The 18,338-nt window shown below is 36.6% G+C and overlaps 1 protein-coding gene across 1 annotated transcript in view; it reads left to right on the forward strand.

The window, feature by feature from the left end:
• Nucleotides 1-13,582, forward strand: part of LOC124164877 (exopolyphosphatase PRUNE1) — a 55,725-nt gene extending 42,143 nt beyond the window's left edge. Inside the window, exons 7-8 of the mRNA XM_046542099.1 lie at nucleotides 10,330-10,442; nucleotides 12,169-13,582. Of these exons, the coding sequence (XP_046398055.1) occupies nucleotides 10,330-10,442; nucleotides 12,169-12,519 (464 nt within the window). The 3' untranslated portion in view covers nucleotides 12,520-13,582. The remainder of the gene's footprint in view (nucleotides 1-10,329; nucleotides 10,443-12,168) is intronic.
• Nucleotides 13,583-18,338: the final 4,756 nt, after the last annotated feature.

Genomic DNA, 18,338 nt, shown 5'->3' on the forward strand with positions numbered 1-18,338 from the left:
CATTTTCTCTTGTATAGTTAAGTTTTTTTTACTGACGTTAATATTATATTGCGATTAGTATATCAAACTGCGATTAGTGTATATTAAGCTGCGACAGGTATAATGCTAAAATCAACTGAAACGAGAATTGCGGTGGTAACTATAGTATATATAAATCCGTTTTTTTTTTACCGCAATCAGTGCATTATACTGCTGATGGTAAAGAAAACTAGAAATAATATTTTTCAAAGGCAATTATTTCAATCGAATCACTTTTTCACGATATAATAATATGTTTTATTTGCCCAAAAGACCAAAGTACATTTGTCAAGGTATAAGTGAAATTAAGGGAATGTTTACAGCACAAACATTTCTATTTTAATTCGATTGAAATAGTATTGAAGTTATGCCGCAGAATTCGTGAAAATCACAAAAAACCTTATCATGTCTAATCAAACAGCCTCAGATCTTGCAGAGTTAAAGAAGTTATTTCTTGTACAGTGACGGAAAAAAATTAACGCCAAGCTCATTGGCGCCTGAAAGCGGCCAGTTCAGGAACTACTTGGAGACGTCCATCTTTCCAAACTTTTTTCCCTTTGTTCTCGTAATGCTCTCGTACGACCGGGAATTTTAAAGCTAATTTTTATTTCCCTCGCATTATGACAACGCGAAAATGGTTCCACTACGAATTCTTCCCCTTATTCTCCTAAGTATGCGTCGCCCACGACTCACCTAGAACTCTAGAATGGAGTTCACTCTTGTCGGGTCATCTGTGAATACAGCCGACATATTGGGCTTTGAGACTGCCTTAGGGCACAATCGTTCCGGTGGTATTGTAGGTTAACCCATTACCGGCCGAGTAAAGAAATACTTGAAAATAAATAACTTTGGCTTCAATTTACTTAATAACATGCTAAATAAGGTAAATTGAAAATATGGGCCAAATTTGCTTATGCGGTAAAAAATAAATGATGCGTTTTCGCAACTTTGGCGGAATCCCGTATCTATGGGCAATTATGCAACCCGCATATTCGTATTTGCTGTCTCGTAGGAATATGCCGTTTTTACTGTCGGATATAATCCTAATTTCTTTTAAACCGTTATGCATCTCTATTTTACATTGGATGTAGGCTAAATAACGCAACATCTCATTGGAAACATAATATCTACGGATTTTAATTATCAAATATGACTTTATCTGTCAAGTACGAGACATAAAAATCCGTAGGATTATATCTGACAGTAAAAACGGAATATTCCTACGAGACGGCAATATATGACAATGCGGGTTGCATAACTGCCTAGAGATACCGAATTCGGCCAAAGAAAGGTGCGAAAACGCAACATTATGTTCCCGATCCGATTTTCGCTTAATGTTGACTTCCTGACGAAATATAAGCTGTAACATCTATTAATTGAAATTTAGACGTTCATTTGGACGAATAAAAAACTTAATAAAGGGAGTAGTTACTCTTACGAAAACATTTATCTTGCGTAACAGGTGACTTGATAATTGACGCATTTTGAGTATTTAAAAAAATATTGATATACTTATGAAATGTCATTATTATCTCACTAAAATCAGTTTAAACTTAATTTTATCGAATAAAGAGAATTATATATGAATAAAATTCAATTGAAACTATTTTTTTTTCATTTCTCAATAATGTTGCGTTTTCGCAACTTTGGCCGTAAATGGGTTAAGTAGCATGCTACGAATCAGAGGTTCCACATTTAACGAATCGAAGATCGAGTCTCAGTGACGGATGGTTTGATGCTGCACACACACTCTGAACATTTTTCTGATTTTAAAACTTCGCAAAACCTATCACGACAGCCAGTGTCGTGATAGGTTTTGCGAAGGGCGTTGGGTTGTTGCGCGCTTATTTATTTGTTAAAATTGCATAACCATTCCGGCATTTGACTGAGGAGTGAAGTTTGACTACCTTTTTCGCGTCGCCCAGCCCCGCTTCAAGGCTCTTAACATAAGCTGCATGTGCGATGTGACTACGCTTCTTCCCCCGTTCAAGGAAAACTCCTTAGAGTTTCTCAGAGCAGAATGGAAGAATGTTTTGAGCCACCTTGAAACCTCCGAGGAATCGGAATGCTGCAATTGAAAAGAAATGCGAAGCCGAATTGATTTAGGTTACGGATAATTTGATGTCCAGTTTAAGTTTCAATAATTTCTTTCATGTGGATATCCGAAGCAATTGATCAATTTGGTCAACAACCGATTGCTTTCATGCTGAAATGAGATTTGTAAATAGACTTTTGTGAATTTCAAAATTCTTTGAAAATTGATTTTTAATCATATAGATGATCCCTGCGATCGCATATTTGAATTTGATAATTAATTAAAAGTTAGATCTTTATTGAAATACATGTATCTGAGCTCAGCTTTAAATGTTTTTTAACTCTGTAAACCGACATAAAGTGAAAATCAGAAGAGCATCAATTATGGTTTTCATCTATTTCCAAGTTATTTAGAAAACTGCAAAGAAATTTGAATGGGTGGAAAGAAACTTAATGAAAATCGACTCTATGATTGAGTAAATAGGAGAGAACGTCTTTTTTCCGTTATAAACGATTTATAATTAACATTTTTAATTAACATTTTAACATTAACAATTAATTAACAATTTTCCTAGCTAAACGTTGATAAATCTCGTAGACTTATATTTTTCCTCGTGAATTTCAGGCATAAACAATGTATTGATTCTTGAATCTATTTCCTCTCACGCAAGCGGTAAGTTTTTTTTGGATCAAATTCGATCTTTGATGCTAGTTTTCTTTTCCAAAATCGTGAATAATTCCCCTCTCCTCTAAAGAAAATATGGTGTACCATATAGTCATTTTCCAATCTTCTTCCTTTTGGATCCGAATGGTTTTCCGCAAAGTATTTAATATCCACAATTAAACTCATTAAATTTTATTTTGTTTACGTAGGCTTCTTCGCCAGTCCATCTGTAATGCACATTTAAATTATGTAACAATCACGAAGGTAAATCCCTCCTAAGAAAGTGAAAAGGAAATAGTCTGCTGAAATAGTCTGAGGAAATTGTTTTAGTAAACATTCGGCGGCCAAGTGGAAATTGTTTTGCTAAGTCAATGGCAAGATTCGACCAAACACTATAATTTACGAGATGATAAAAAAACTATTGCCTCTGTTAGTTGAATAGAGTATTGGAAATAAATCCAAAAAATGAAGATAATGTATCAATGAATGGTCATTCATATAATCGCAAGAATAAAATCTCCTCATTGATAGGTAAATGTAATGAGCAACTCATTTTTATTTGATGCATTTTGGTACGTATTTAAGTCTTATGGTATTATAACGACAAATATATTTAGCAGATAATTGGATTTTATAAATCAGTATGCAAATTAACACAACTGTCTTACAGCTGCATTTCTGACGCGAAATTTCAACGCATATTTGAGCTCTATTTCTAAACCTATGCTTTGTGTTTAGAGTCATTGCTAGCTGAAAGTAGGGACAGAATAAAAATCCGAAAAGGCTTAGAGTCAAATATTTATTAAACTTCGAAATAACATTACTTCTATGATAATTATCAAATAGGTAGTCAAAATTGGCTCCACCGTCAACTGCCCAAATGCTTATGCAATATAGGAGTTTAATTTCAGCAAATAAATAAGTGCGTGAGCCATAGTGAGCAATAGCCATAGACAGTTTCAATTTCCAGTATATCGGCCGCGTTCACAAATGTCCCGACGAGTGTGAACTCCATTCATTCTAGGTGAGACGTGTGCTAAACATACTTCGGAGAATATGGGGAAGAATTCGTAGCTGGATATTTTGCGCGTCGTCGTAATGCGAGGGATATGATTCTTTCCCGGTTATAAGTGGAACTCGCCCATTGAAATGTGTGAATAGTCTGTCATCCAAGAATCATGTTGTACCTTGGAATTGGCTTTACGATATGAAACCATAAGTCCGTCGAAATAAAAGAGAGTGGAAAGAAGACTAAGCGATGTCATTTATTTAAAGACGGTAAAATTGTTAACCGAGGTCATGCCCTATTCGGAAGAGGTCGTGTATTTGCCCTTCGTTGTGACGCAATTCAGAGTCGATGGTGGGTAAAATTTTGAGGGACTGAAGTTAGTTCAGTTGCTCGATGACCATGCGAGGAGAGCGTTGATTTCTTTTGCTTGTGAATTGTGTTCATTTTCCGCCTAGTAATTGCCTACTTCCAATAATCTATAACAAGCGATTCCAGTGATTTGTGCATGCAATGTACGGGAATTTTTCGCTGCGCTCTGTGAAGAAGTGAATTGCTCTATAAGCAGTTGGCAACAATCCCAATTTTAAAATATTTTGATCAGTGAATGATCACTGTTGAAAGTGTGTTCGATTGTGTACGTGCGGAATCATATCGTGGGAATGGTGTGATAACGTGTCTCTTGGGACCGTGAGAGCTATAGAAGAGAAATTACCTACTCAACGGTCGACGAATTTTAGAATATGCCTTTATTCTCTTGAAAAGAGGGCAAATGGCCCCATATCAAAGGTAACACTAGTGGTTATCGCATTTTAAAACGTATTTTTGGATGCACATGATCACTTGTTTATGAGAAAACCCACATATTGTAGATATAAAATACATTGAGTGTATGTTGATTTCTTTGCGTTATGTAGCTATGGCAAAATTGAATGCATCCTATCTAATATATATCTGAACGGTTCCACAATAGATTTCCCATATTACACCACCGTTCGCACTAGAGTCGGTCTTACTTCCTGTCTCCATTTGAAGAGATGGGAAATGCGTTTAATTTAGGAATTTTCTTCAATCTCGGGAAATTTTAATGTGTCTGTAATTTTAAATGTAAAACTCTAAGAGCCTTATGCAACGTTTCGAAAGGCTAATGCGTGCAGCGTAGCCCTTGAAAATGGCATTATGTTCTGAAACCTTCATTTCGGAGGGAAACGGACTCCCGCCATTATCCACTTAAAATTTCGCTGGCCGAAATATAGAGAGTAACCTTAGAGACGAGAGGCGACCCCGTCTGTCAAGACACGTCAGGAATATTTGTAGAATACAGTTAAAGGCGATTTTGTGCCACGGGGTTTGCCTCTTTCCATATCTCAAGGGTATTCGGTCTAACAGAGTTTCCTAATAACGTAAGGTGATGGATCGATAAAAGTTGGGGCAAATGGATGGTGAGTCTAACTCTTCCTTAAATAAAGAGGACCCAAGTTGTTTATGTTTGAATCTTAAGGAATAACAATAAATACACGTCTTTGTCTGCATTTGTCAAAGAATGAAGGTATTTTCTGCTTTCTTCTGAGAATATACTTATTTTGCTAACTGCATGAACAATGGAAAAGCCAATGGGTTTTCATTTCAATAGTAAGCTCAATCAATTCATCATGATCGAAATTTATTTTAATGTGTGTAATCCTGATGAAGTATTTGGGCATATTGATATTTTGCATGGAGATATTTATTTTGCTACTTTGTGTCGAGTTTCCAACTCATTGAAGCGTAAGCCGCATATAATGTAAGTGTTATGTGACAATAAGAACTATTATTACTGTTCCGCGTCTACGCCCTCGCGCATGATTCATCACTCTAATTCAGGCAATGGAACTTAACTTTTTCTTATCTATCTCATTTTGAAGGCTACGCAGCCCTTCCATAATATTATATAGTAAGCTAGTAATTTAAAACAAATACTTTGTCAGAGGTGTTAATACCGCTCGTAGGTATATCTAGTTTAATAGTATGGGAAACATATGTGACGAACGTATTTGACTCGTTAGCTCTATAGAATAGGTAAAAACTCATTAGTGAGGTGACACACCTGTGTTTTATTTTACTGGTTTTTAGGATTTGAAGATTGTACACCTAACCTGTCGTTTCGATTCCTTTTTCGAGTGAAAAATGAATTACACGTTATCAATCTAATCATCAGTTGCATTTACGCATTTGAATCAATTTTTGTCTGCATTTATTTAAGGGAGTGAAGAAATTGATATGTAAGACTATATTTTCAGGTGCGGTAGCCATCAAATTTTGACAGAAGGTTTTTAAAAACTATTCATCGATTTAATTAACAATTTTTCATTTCTCTAAAAGGAATTATTTTGGATCTTCGCGTTAAAGGATATGGAGCCTATGTTTATAGATTTTTCAACAATCATCATCCGTAAATCATTCATTTAATTACCTGGACACAAAGGATAGGTAGTATACCAGTACACGTATTACACGCATGAAATCGACTAGATTCTGATGACTTCATCTTATAGAGTCATCCAGAATATCAGAGACATCATTGATTCATAGTGGGAAATCTTGGAGGAGGGAAAGGAACTCTATTTAATGACCGTCGTGAAAGAAGTACAAACATAATTATTACGAACCTCAATATTTATATATTATTTTGGTGTCACTAAGGACAATTTTGAATGTAAAACATGTTAATGCGCATGGTATCCAATCATGGTATAATGAAACGGAATCCTCAAAGTTTATTTTGAATGTCTTTCATTAATGGCTATATTCTTGGACTAATTGATAATTCGTCTTTCATCAGTAAACGTTTAAAAATAAAATAAAAATATCGTGATGTTGCCGCTTTTATAAGGCCTTTGAAACATATCGTGTGTACAAAAGTTAACTCAGAGAACCGTCGGCGTTTGGCGATGAAGGCATTTCTGTATATAACAGTGGGCCAGCAGTTGTATTTGTCGGTGGCTTTTTCGCTAATGTTTTATTGCTTACGGGTATTCACCGTAGACCATGAAAAAGGCCTTTGCATATGTTCGTCGGAGTTATTGAAAGCATGAGGGCCACCGTGGTATAGAGGAGGGAGGTGGTCGGTGAAGGACAGGAGGAACTTCTTACGATGCGGAAAAGGTGGTCAAACTTCACTCCACTGTCAAATGCCCCAATGGTTATGCTAGATAAGAGTTGAATTTCAAGAAATAACTAACCGTAATATTAAGAGTAAGAATAATAAGATTATTAAATAAATATTATAAATATTAATAAGAATATTAATAATATCCGTATTAATAAGAAGTTACCCACATTGTGACCCTCGGAGGTAAAAAAATCAACAATACGGAACTGCCTAACCGACTTTGGCACCCTTCAAAACCTATGGTTTGACATGGTGGTTGTAATGATTTTTGAAACGACGAGTATTGAAACGACGTTTAACTCTATGACCCTTGACCCCCATTGTGACCCTCGGAGGTCAATTAGTGAATAATAAGGGTATTTGGACAATACCAATGACTTGGGCACCCTATTAAACCCATGGATCGACACCTTTGTTGGTATGCTATTCTTTTTGCCACCCTTATGACCTTGACGGTGACCTTACGGGGTCAACGGTTGAATTTTCGTAAAGAAAAGTGTTATTTTCGGGTTTCTCGTGTCCGAAAACCTAAGAATTGACATCTTGGTCTATGAAATTCAGACTTTTTTCTATCTCGATTTTTTTAACATTGAATTTTTGGTTTGGACTCACATTGTGAGGTCAAAAGGCCAAAATTGTAAAATTTACTTACACTCAACAAAACTTAGTACCTTTACCCATAAGTATTCCAATTTTCATGAATATTGCTCGATGCAAAGTTACTAAAATTACAGGTCAAAAATGACACACGACCCTTAGGACAGTATGTATTACTCCAATATATTTTTTGCTAGTCCTATAATGCCTGGTGGAAATTACGTGTATACGCCGACGTAAATAATATTATCGATAGCCCTAGTCCATGAATTACGTGAGATAATTTTGGCGATTTTTGGACCCCCCCTCCGCTCTTAGTAAGGTATCGTGAGATTTGGCTCGAACCCCTCCCTCTAATCTCACGTAAAATTGTTCAAAATGCGTATTTTCAGTGTAATACGTTAATCTATTCTTCATAGCGTTGAATTTGTCATTGATTTTTAAAATTATTTTTATTGAAGATCAGTTAAGACTATTATTTAAGAATAAGAGATCGCAATTTTGCACGGTTTCTTTCGGGGAAAAAAATACGTGATACTTGCCTGTACCCCCACGTAAGATTGAGTGCGAATCGGCTCGACCCTCTTCCCCCCTTAACGCCTCACGTAATTATTGGATGTCCCCTTACGTTTGCGATTTCCGTGCCCGTGTTCGCTACTTAGAGCGGCAAATGATTTAAAATATTTTTAAAGTGGACAAGAGAAATACGAGTTCTTTCCCGAGTTTAAATTTTCTCGGAATACAAGTAGTAACCACACTTCGAATATCACCACGTACCCCCAACATGGAACTACACATAGGAACTGCTGTAGAACAAAAAATTTGTTTCTTATCTGGCAATGAATACCTCTAAGGCAATTATTTCATGAGATGAATAAGAGGAGATAATTGTTGGGTAATAGGTTTTCAGGCGAGCATTTGGGGAAAGATTACTTTCATCTTTTCATCTGTTATTTAACTTTTCACTGGACGAAGCTGCTAGATGTCAATGGACGGTGAAGAACATAACTGGCTTGTAGATCACTAAACGTCTTCCCTCCTTCTCCACATCGGAAACTCCTTGGTCACTCTCCAATGGACTCTTCGTGGATGCCCCTTTTATGCTTTATTTTTGCCAGTGGTAATGATGACAGCAAGATGTACCCATAATTACAAAAATAATAAAATATTTTAAAAACACGTTTTTCTCATAAATTTTTTTATATAAAAAAGAAAATAATATCATCACATAAAAATATCACTTAAAATAACGAATTTTATTAAATAGAAGGATATAACGGTCTACATCCCCTTTAATTATTGAAAATTTGATATATGTTTGATGCGGATGTTACAATAAGTTTCAGAAGTGTATTTTACTTCTTATTAGGATACGAAAAACGTGGTGCGCATGCAAGGTTATAAAATTAATACTTTTTTGTCGATAAATATCATCCTTGTCTATTAGCGAATGCAAATAAAATCTCAAATGCACACCATGTTTTTCGTTTTTTATAGCTGAAATGTTCTTCTAAAAGTTATTGCAACTTTATCCTCACATTTATATGAAATTTTCAATAAGTTAAGAAGTCGTAGATTCATATTTTCTTCTTTTTAATAATTTAAAAAAAATATAAAAATGGCATTATATAGTGTAATGTGCTTGACTCAATAGCGTATTTTCTCGGAAAGAATGAAAAACGATAAAAATTATGATAATTGAAATTACTTCGTGCGCTTCCCGCCCCATAATGGGATTACGAGAGATTGAGGATACGAGAAGAATTATGCGACGTCTGCCAGCCAGCATCCTATTGGCCATAGATTTAAATTCCAACTATTGACGGTTAGTCCATAGCAATCGTGGCCACCGGCTACACTTCTTGGCTTCCTATGCTTCCCCTGCTTTCCCGCAATCGCAAACGAAGAGTGCTTGCCAAGGCGACACGATAATTGCCGATTTGCGGGACGCATCAGCGCCACCAGCTTCTGCATTACTATGAGGATATTGTTCGTTAAAAAACTAAATGTGCGCCCCAAAATATTTCAAATTATGTCACAGTTGACATGGTCATGTACTCACTCATGAAACAGGTTGTAATTATCACCATATTTTATTTACATAACGTTTTCGTTAACCTTTTGAGTGACAACCGATTTTCTAGGTACTATGCCAAAAGTGCCGAGGCATTTTTGCTGATTTTGCAGTAGGTTAGGGAAAAAATTAGGTCTCAATACAAGTAAAGGTATATGTTCAAAAACTTTAGGAAATCTTTATTATATGTGGTGTCACCTTTTTATTATATTATTTGACGAATTTTTGGTAATATGAGTTAGTTTTTATAATTTGAAGAAAATAGTTAATGTTAAAATAAAATGAAAATTGACAATTGTTTGATCAGTTAATTATCAGCATCTAAGAGTGACATAGCATGAGGAGCGCGATAGAGCTCCTGGCACTTTTCACGAGAGATAGGAGGAGCACGATAGCGCTTCCCGGCACTCTAAGGGTAAACAAACCTAAAAAAGAATAGCTCGTTCCTTGACAAACTTTAAAGATGCATTCCCGCACGAATGTCTCACAACAAAATGTTTTAATAAATAAATAAACGTGCCTTTTGCTACGTTAATAGGTGAAGTCAAACTTCATCTGAACATGGGACCGTTACCGGCCTTGGATGTGGCCAACAAGTTCAGTGGCCGTAAAGAAACACACATCGCTTTGCGGCTTTTGAATGCTCGGATCAGCTCGGCAACCTTTGTAAAATTTTCCCTCGAAAGGTTCACATGCGAATGGATATTTTCAAACAAGTGTACAATGGAACTCTCTCTGATTACTTTAATTCTCTTTCACATGGACTTGCTCTGTTTCCTTTCCAGTTTTGGGTAGCAGCGGCAGTCTCGGCAGTGCGTTCGAGAATCGGGTCACCGCCGTGAAAACTCCTCTTCGTGCTCGCAATGGTTTTACCTCGCCCTTCGGCTTGTATCGCACTGTGAGTATCTCTCTGTCTCCTACGCCTTCCGAATTGGTCTGATTCGTTCTCTTGGGACTGCTCCAATGAATAAATGATAGTGCGGTAAATGCTGATATCCCTATCATTTTATAACGTTTTTCTTTGCCGTTTGTTTGTCGTGTTTTCCGGTTCAAAACTTTTGACTAACTTTTAACCCACTTTTCGATCAAGCTGACATTTTTAGCTGTGGCGGCTCGTGAGTCAAATGCTGGGAGGGGCACACTCTACCGGGGGGGTCAAAAGTTTTGAATATTTTGTGTATTTTAGTGAGTTTTTCAGGCAATCTAGAGACCACTAATACACAAAACAATCACTAACACTAAAACATTAACAATCACTAACTCGATTAACTCAACTACAACTAGGCCAATTTACATTAAAACAATTTACACATAATAAATCAACTGGTCACCAAAAACAAGGTATTTTTCAACACTCAACACCAAGATTTTACGGCCGCCGAGCGGCGCGGCGATGTCAACTCACTAGGTACGTCGTTCTGCGCATGCTCGGGCGGCGCGGCGTCCCAAGACTTTCATAAGGCACAAGCTTAAACGCGTCATAGCACCAGCAGCCCCCACCACTACCACTCTTCATTGAACTGCATGGTGAAGAATTGGAACGTTCTGGCCAGCGCCCCGTGGCTACAAATGCGAACGTCTCGCGCTATTTTTGGGTGTTTTTTCTACATTTTCGAAGTATGCGATTGAAAAAACACCTTGATTAATAGATGAATAATTAAAATTGAATGGGTATTTAATTTTATTTTCCTTTTTCAAATCTTTGGGAGGGGCGGCGTCCGAGAGTCCAAATGGGCAAGCCGCCCCTGATTTTTAGGATAAATCGAAACCAGACGACAATCATATATTCTAAAACTCATATTATAATTGAAACTGTATCTCTATTTTTATTCAGATTTTAAAATTCAATATGGAGATTAGTTCAGAAATGACCACCTTAATCCGATGGTGGCGCTGCGATAATTAAAAGGAAGGAGTTCGTTTGTAACATTGAAATTTCTGCTTAAATTATCAAAAGGCTTAAGATTACTGCATGGTATATTGTATTTCTCTAGTAGTAATTGTAGTATTTTACCTCACTTCAATTAAAATTTAATTATAGTGAAACATGCAACCAACGTTTCGCGTGTTAAATGAAGCAATTTATTTAGAGATTCTATCATGCTCATAAAATTTATTTTATTATTTTTAGGAAACGTTGTTTCTTTGTAATATTATTATATTTTAACAAGTTTATAATTTTAAGGAGGATAGGCTTTCATATCCCCACCTCCTTGGAACTTAGGTGATCTGTTAATCATCTTCATTTCTTTAACTCCTTGATATGGTATTGATGCCAAAGGCCCCTTAAAAATCGTAAGATGCGTATGGTAGCTGGTGACTACTCTTTACATGACAAAGATCGAGGATAAATGTTAACATTGGACTTGACACTTATTGCTTTCTTGACGTTGAAATAAGCAACCTACTCTTTTTTTCCTGTTTACCTTTCCTAATGTTGTGATTGGTTGAAAATTGCTCCATTCCTAACACTTCTTTAGCAGTGCAAATTTGTGAAATGAGCAGAATAAAATAAATTTTGAAAATATTTAGTTTAAATCGCATAATGCTCATCTAGGGAGGAAGATGGAAGTTTCTATCGCCCTCGTGTATGCATTGTAACTGAATGTTTGCGCCAATTTCAGAGCTCGCCCAGCCGCTGCTTCTCCGAGTCTCTGAGGCCGTCTCCGCAGCCTTTGCTCCCTCAGCAGCCCGCTGCGCTCCAGCTGCTGGACTACGCCACCTCGGACACGCTCCGAGCGCTCCATCGGCTCGATCCCAGCGAGCTGGTGGCGCGCGTCGAGTCCAAGCGCAGCCGCTTGCGAGCGGCGCGGGAGCGGCTGGAGCGCGAAGAAGCGGGCGGCGTGGTGGGTGCCGTGGTGGTGGGTGCAGAGGGAGGCAGGGTGCTCGTCATGGGTGCACGATGCGGCGCAGAGGGCAGCACTGGCGACATCATCAAAACCACGTGTGACGACGACGACAACAGCAACGTGTGAATATAGCAGCGGTTCATACAACACACTCCATCTCTCTCGTTTCTCTTGTTGGCTTAAGTAGAGAATTGCTGAATCCGGAGATGTGGTTCACCGGGGTCATTCTGTATTTCCTTGTTTTGATGGCTCAAATTCGGATGACGTCACCAACGAGCATTGTTTGAAAGTTCAATAAGTGAACGCCGTTGGCGAGCGAGTTATGGCTCACATCCACGTGAACGATGCATTTCCATCGCGTCATCGTTGTTGCCTCGAGATATGAATGATTCGTTGAACGATTCATTTTGAATATATCTCTTGTCAGATCTCTCCGAATGTGGTCATTTTTATAATTCAGAAATACAGAATAACTCCGTCGGATCTTGTGTATAGGAAGGCTCAACTGGTCCCTTGCGTCCCTCAGTTGTTTTCTCAATGGCTTCAGCCTCTCTTGGAATCGGAAGAGAGGCCGAGAGACAAATACTTGGTTGTGAAAAATCGAGGATAAAGGCTGACGTTGGACTTGACACTCACTGTTGTCTTTAGGTTGAAAGAATACAACCTACTTTGTTTTTTTTTCTATTTTACATTCCTAATGTTCTGATTGGTTGAAAATTGTTCCATTCTGAACATTTCTTTAGCAGTGCAACTTTGTAAAATGGGAAGAATACAATAAATTTGGAAAAACATTTAATTTAAATTCGTATAGTGTTCACACTCATCAGTCATCAGTTCTTCATCCAACTTCCAATGTCTGTTTTCATTATTTATTATTCGGTATGTTATATTTTCGAAATAAACTTTGAGATTCCCATATCGATGGTTAGATTGGCAACCAATTATCAGAATGATCGACCGTAAAAAAAGGTAAGAAAGTGTCTTGTTGTTAGTGGTTAAAAGTAATTAAAAACTGAATTTATGTAATATATGGAAAACTGTTATTTTAGGCCACTGCATATAATGACTATTCTTATTTACTTTTTCATTTTCCTTTTGCCTGTGTAATATTATTATGAATGATAGTGTGTACTAGCTGTGGTGCCTTAATTGATTTTAAATATACATTGGAAACAAGCTATAGAAAGTTTTTATGAAATTTTTCTACTCATTTGTTTAATGATAGGCTTACGTGGTGCATGTATCACATCTTCATTCCATCCTATTCTTCATTTTTCTCTTTTATATCTTCACCTCTCCACTTCACCTGCGTACCATTTTCCTCCTGCCATATCTAGAGCGTTTCCTCTCCACCCACCTTATTCAGCACTTCCTATCCACCCGCTTCTCCAATTCCTTCTCACCAAAATCTCCGGTCTCTTCAAATTATGATTTTTCATCTGTAACAGGTTTAGCAGGAAGCTGTGGAAAATAAGTTTTTTTTAAGGAAGTAAAGTGATGTTGTTGACAAAATGTTGAATTATTCCAAAAGAATTGAGAAGTCAGCATTTAAACTGATTGCATAAAATTTTATGGATGCGTTGCGCGTCGTATTGTATATGTGTTGCGGATGCATTGATTATTATTGTATTTAGGGAGATAGTATTTGTTGTGGAAAAAGTGTTGAAGTATTCCTCAAGGATTGGGAAATTAGCTAAGAGAATTGGCTAAAAATTTTATTAATACGTTTTACATTTAAGGGGAAATATGGTGTGATTTCTTCGAATATTTTATATAGTTTTCAGGAAGATAAGAATTCTTGTGGCCAAAATTTTAAATTATCTCTAAATAATTTCAAAATCTGCTGGAAGCAATTGATTATACAATTGCATTGATGTGAAATTGTATTCATACGTTACACAGCAGATTTCTAACGAATCCGTTGAAAATTACAGTTTTAAGGAAGATTATTTTACGGCCCAAATGTTGACTTTTTCCTGAAGAGTTCAAAAAGATGTTCAATAACTGGGCGATTCAAATTGCTTTGATGCCTTCGAATCAGTAGGTAGTTATGATTTTAAGGAAGATAAGCGATCTTGATTGCGAAGTGATGAATTATTTTTGGAAATGTGAAATCAACACTGAGCTTTTGCAAATAAAATTGTATTCATGCGTTCTAGGTTGTAGTTAGTGGTGGGTAAATCGGAATTCCAGTTTTAAATGCTAAAGATCGAGGAAATCGAGATCGATCCTTGATCTTCAAGGTTCTATCCAAACTCAACTTTTCAACTACTATCTTGACCATTTCGTTTGGTCTCAGCAGCGTCTCCATCGGCCTATCATCCGTTTCACGTGAAAGACTTTTTTCTAAAGCCGGTAAATTTGAAAACACGCAATCATTAAGAAAACATCGCAATCAGTTGATCTTTCTTAAAAGGTTTAGTAAAGCCGATTGGTTTTTGACGGCGATCCCTAAACTTCAATGTGCGGGCATTTTTTAATTTTACTGCTAATAATTCACGCATGTATATGGAGTAGATTTTTTGGGGTTTTTTCTGCACCTCTAATGTGTATTTGTGTTGCCGTAATGCATAATAATCTTGTATCGATCAAAATTTATCTTTTTAAAGAACCGTCGATTTTTCGATTAATCGATCTTTCGGTTCAAATTTCGATTTTTGTTGATGAGCTGAGTTATTTGTTTCGATTGAAAATCCATTGCTCAAAAAATCGATTTTGACCAACATTTTCCCATCCGTAGTGGTAGGCATCGTACATTCATCCGTTGAAGATTATGATTTTCATGGAGATAATTATTTTTCTTAATTAAAGAGAGACCGTTGCTGTCCTTTATTCGAGGTTCGACGATGAGAAATAACGATATCACGAAATGTGATCAGAGTTTAGAGGACTGCCTCCAGAATATTGACTACGCCGAGTTTATGAGAGGGGAGGGGAGATAGCAAGAGGAGTGTTCTTCTCCCTTTACCCCGATTTTAACCTTGTCCACGTTGAAGCGGAATTCTGGTGGTAAGGTTCTGCAAGGGCATTTGGCACGGTTTCGTTATTCGTATCGATCTTTTAGGTATCTTGCTGATTTTAGTTAGCAGCACCCCAAGCTCATTGATTAAACCTATGTTAACAGAATCCTATCCATTGTCCCATGTATCCAAATGAGGTCTCCCGAGGGTAAAGAGGAAGCTCATTTCTCTGACTTTATCATCACACTTAGCGAGAATTATTTCACTTACAATTAGCTAAGTTTTTGATCTACCCCCGACCGCGGATGGCGCGGCGGGCGGTGGACGGAAGGTGTAGCCCCAACGGCAGAGGGTAGTCGCTCGTTCCGAGGGGACGTGAGCGTGAAGATTGCCGTAGGCAGCCAGTTATTTTAATTTGGGAGTGCTGTTTTTTTCTTTTTGCGACTAGTGCCAGGAGTGTGGTTAGTTGAGGTTAAGTGTATTCCTTATATGTTCTCCCATTTCCCCTCCCCATATTCCCGGTGATGAAAAGGGAGTGGTTTGGTCGCTAGCGCGATCCTCCCAACTTTCTGAGGGAATTACTTTCTCCAACAGGGGAGTTGTCACCATTCCGAGTACGGGCGGAATCATTTTTAAATATTACGTCGCATCCCGTACTGGGGCCCAGAAATCCGACACCTTTCGACGAACCCACACCCACGGCTTAACCCGTGGCACAACCGTTACATCTTTTTGAACCAGCTTTAACTATTGTTACCGTGGAAATCAAAATGTTCAGTCAATCAATTCAGACTCGTAAAAAATTTCACTTTACATATAACAATAGCCCGGGAATACACGAAATTAGCACTGCTGAAAGAACTCTTTAAATAATAATTAAACATCGAATTCTGTTGACGAGCACGGAAAATGACAGAAGTTATTCAAACATACCTCCCGTGGAAATGAAAAAATAATAAACATGCGTTAAACAAATATCACATAACATAGCACATTCGCACTGATTAATACGAAAAATACAGCGTAGAAATAACTCTCTAAATAATAATTACATTTCATAAGAGCACGGATTTTGTTAAAGGTTATTTCAAACATTCTTCCCATGGAAATCGAAAATTTTAAAGAACACACGCTTCAAAGAATTCATTTGGCATGGAACCTTCGCATCATGGAGACATGCGAAATTTACACCATACAAGTACCCTGCAGGTTACAAATAAATATCAACTTTCAGTAAAGTGCTATCAATACGTTTTAAGATCATACATTCATCCGATCGGAATCTAAAATGTTAATTTTCTCACGCTTCAACAATTTCACTAATAATGGAATTTCGCACGGAAAATCACGAGATTTTTAGCGTAGATTCTCATAATGATTAGTGAACTCCAAATGTGATTTATGAGAACCTTATTAGTTAGAATTTATTAAATTTAGAATTTATTCAGTGGAAGGCAAGCTTAAAGAAAAACACACTCTTCAAAAATATCACTTAATATATAACTTTCACAAGGAAACACACAATTTTACACCATAAAAAGTCTATAACTATTGATTAAACACCGAATTTCAGTAATGAGCACTTACGATGCACGTAGTGTTACAGAATTTCTTTGCGTGGAAATAGAAAATTTGAATGAATACACGCATCAAAGCTGTACTTTGCATATAAATTTCGTACGGAAATGCACGAGATATACACATAATGACTCTGAAAATGATAATTAAATTCCAAATTTCAGTGATGTGCACTTAATATGTTATAAGTTAATTAAAGTTAATTAGACATTCTTCCGGTTGGAAACAAAACTTAAATAATTTCACGCAAAAAAGAAACTTCAGGTGGAAACACTCGAAAATTCAATTGAAGTAGGAGCTCAATAAATCATTATTTCACACAAAAATTCATTACTGACTACAAAACATATAATACGTTATTAAATGATTTTTCCCGTCGAAATAAAAAGAGAGAATAATTTCACGCCACATTAATTTTACATATGAAATTTCCGCCGAATTAAGCACACCCAATATTGATATTGTACACCAAATTTCATTGATAACCAAGCGAAATATCAATAGTCATACAGACATTCTCCCCGAAGAAATCGAGAATTTTAATAATATGATACTTAAAAAAATCATTAGCTACAGTTGAAATCTTTTTCGTAGTAAGTAATCACTAATTTACTTTCTCAGAACTAATTTCAATGATGGCCATGTAATCTAATTAATGGTATTCAAAAATGTTTTCCCGTCAAGTCGAAGAAATTAATGGACAAAAGCTTAAATAATTTTTTATAACATTGGACGTTCGAACAAACGCCACAATTAATTTCTACTGAAGAAAGAATCCACTATAATATATTTACAAGCCAAAATTTACTCACGAGCTAGATATACGCTTGAAGTTATTCAAACATAATTCCCATGGAAATCGAGGATTTAAATAGTCTCACACATAAAAAATTCGCAACACATGGAGAGTTCCTGTGACAACACCCGTAATGTCTGTCGAAGAAAGAACTCACGGAAATATCGAATACGGAATTTCATTGGCGAGCACGTGATGTGTTGGAGATATTCATTAATTCTTCCCGCGGAAATTAAGAATATTTTAAGTCTGACGATTCATAAAAAGCTTCATTTAACTTATTACCTTCGCACGGAAGCACACGAAATTTCTTAGCGTAGGAACTACATAGCGAATTTCCGCAAAATTAAGGACAATTAAATAACAATTAGACAGCAAATTTTACTGAGTCCACCTCAGTCAAACTCTCTAATTTATAATTATACCTCTAATTTCATTAATGAGGTCGCAATATATTAAGAGTTATTCAATTAGTCTTCCAGCGGACATTATAAATATACTACAGCAGTAATGTTACAGTTTTATAATTTCACTTATCCTACGCTACATAGTAATTTATAATCGTGATACTATTAAAATCCTCGATTTACGCGTGAAGAATGTTGTAATAA

This window comes from Ischnura elegans, chromosome 9 (assembly GCF_921293095.1).
Source record: "Ischnura elegans chromosome 9, ioIscEleg1.1, whole genome shotgun sequence".
Lineage (NCBI taxonomy): Eukaryota > Metazoa > Arthropoda > Insecta > Odonata > Coenagrionidae > Ischnura > Ischnura elegans.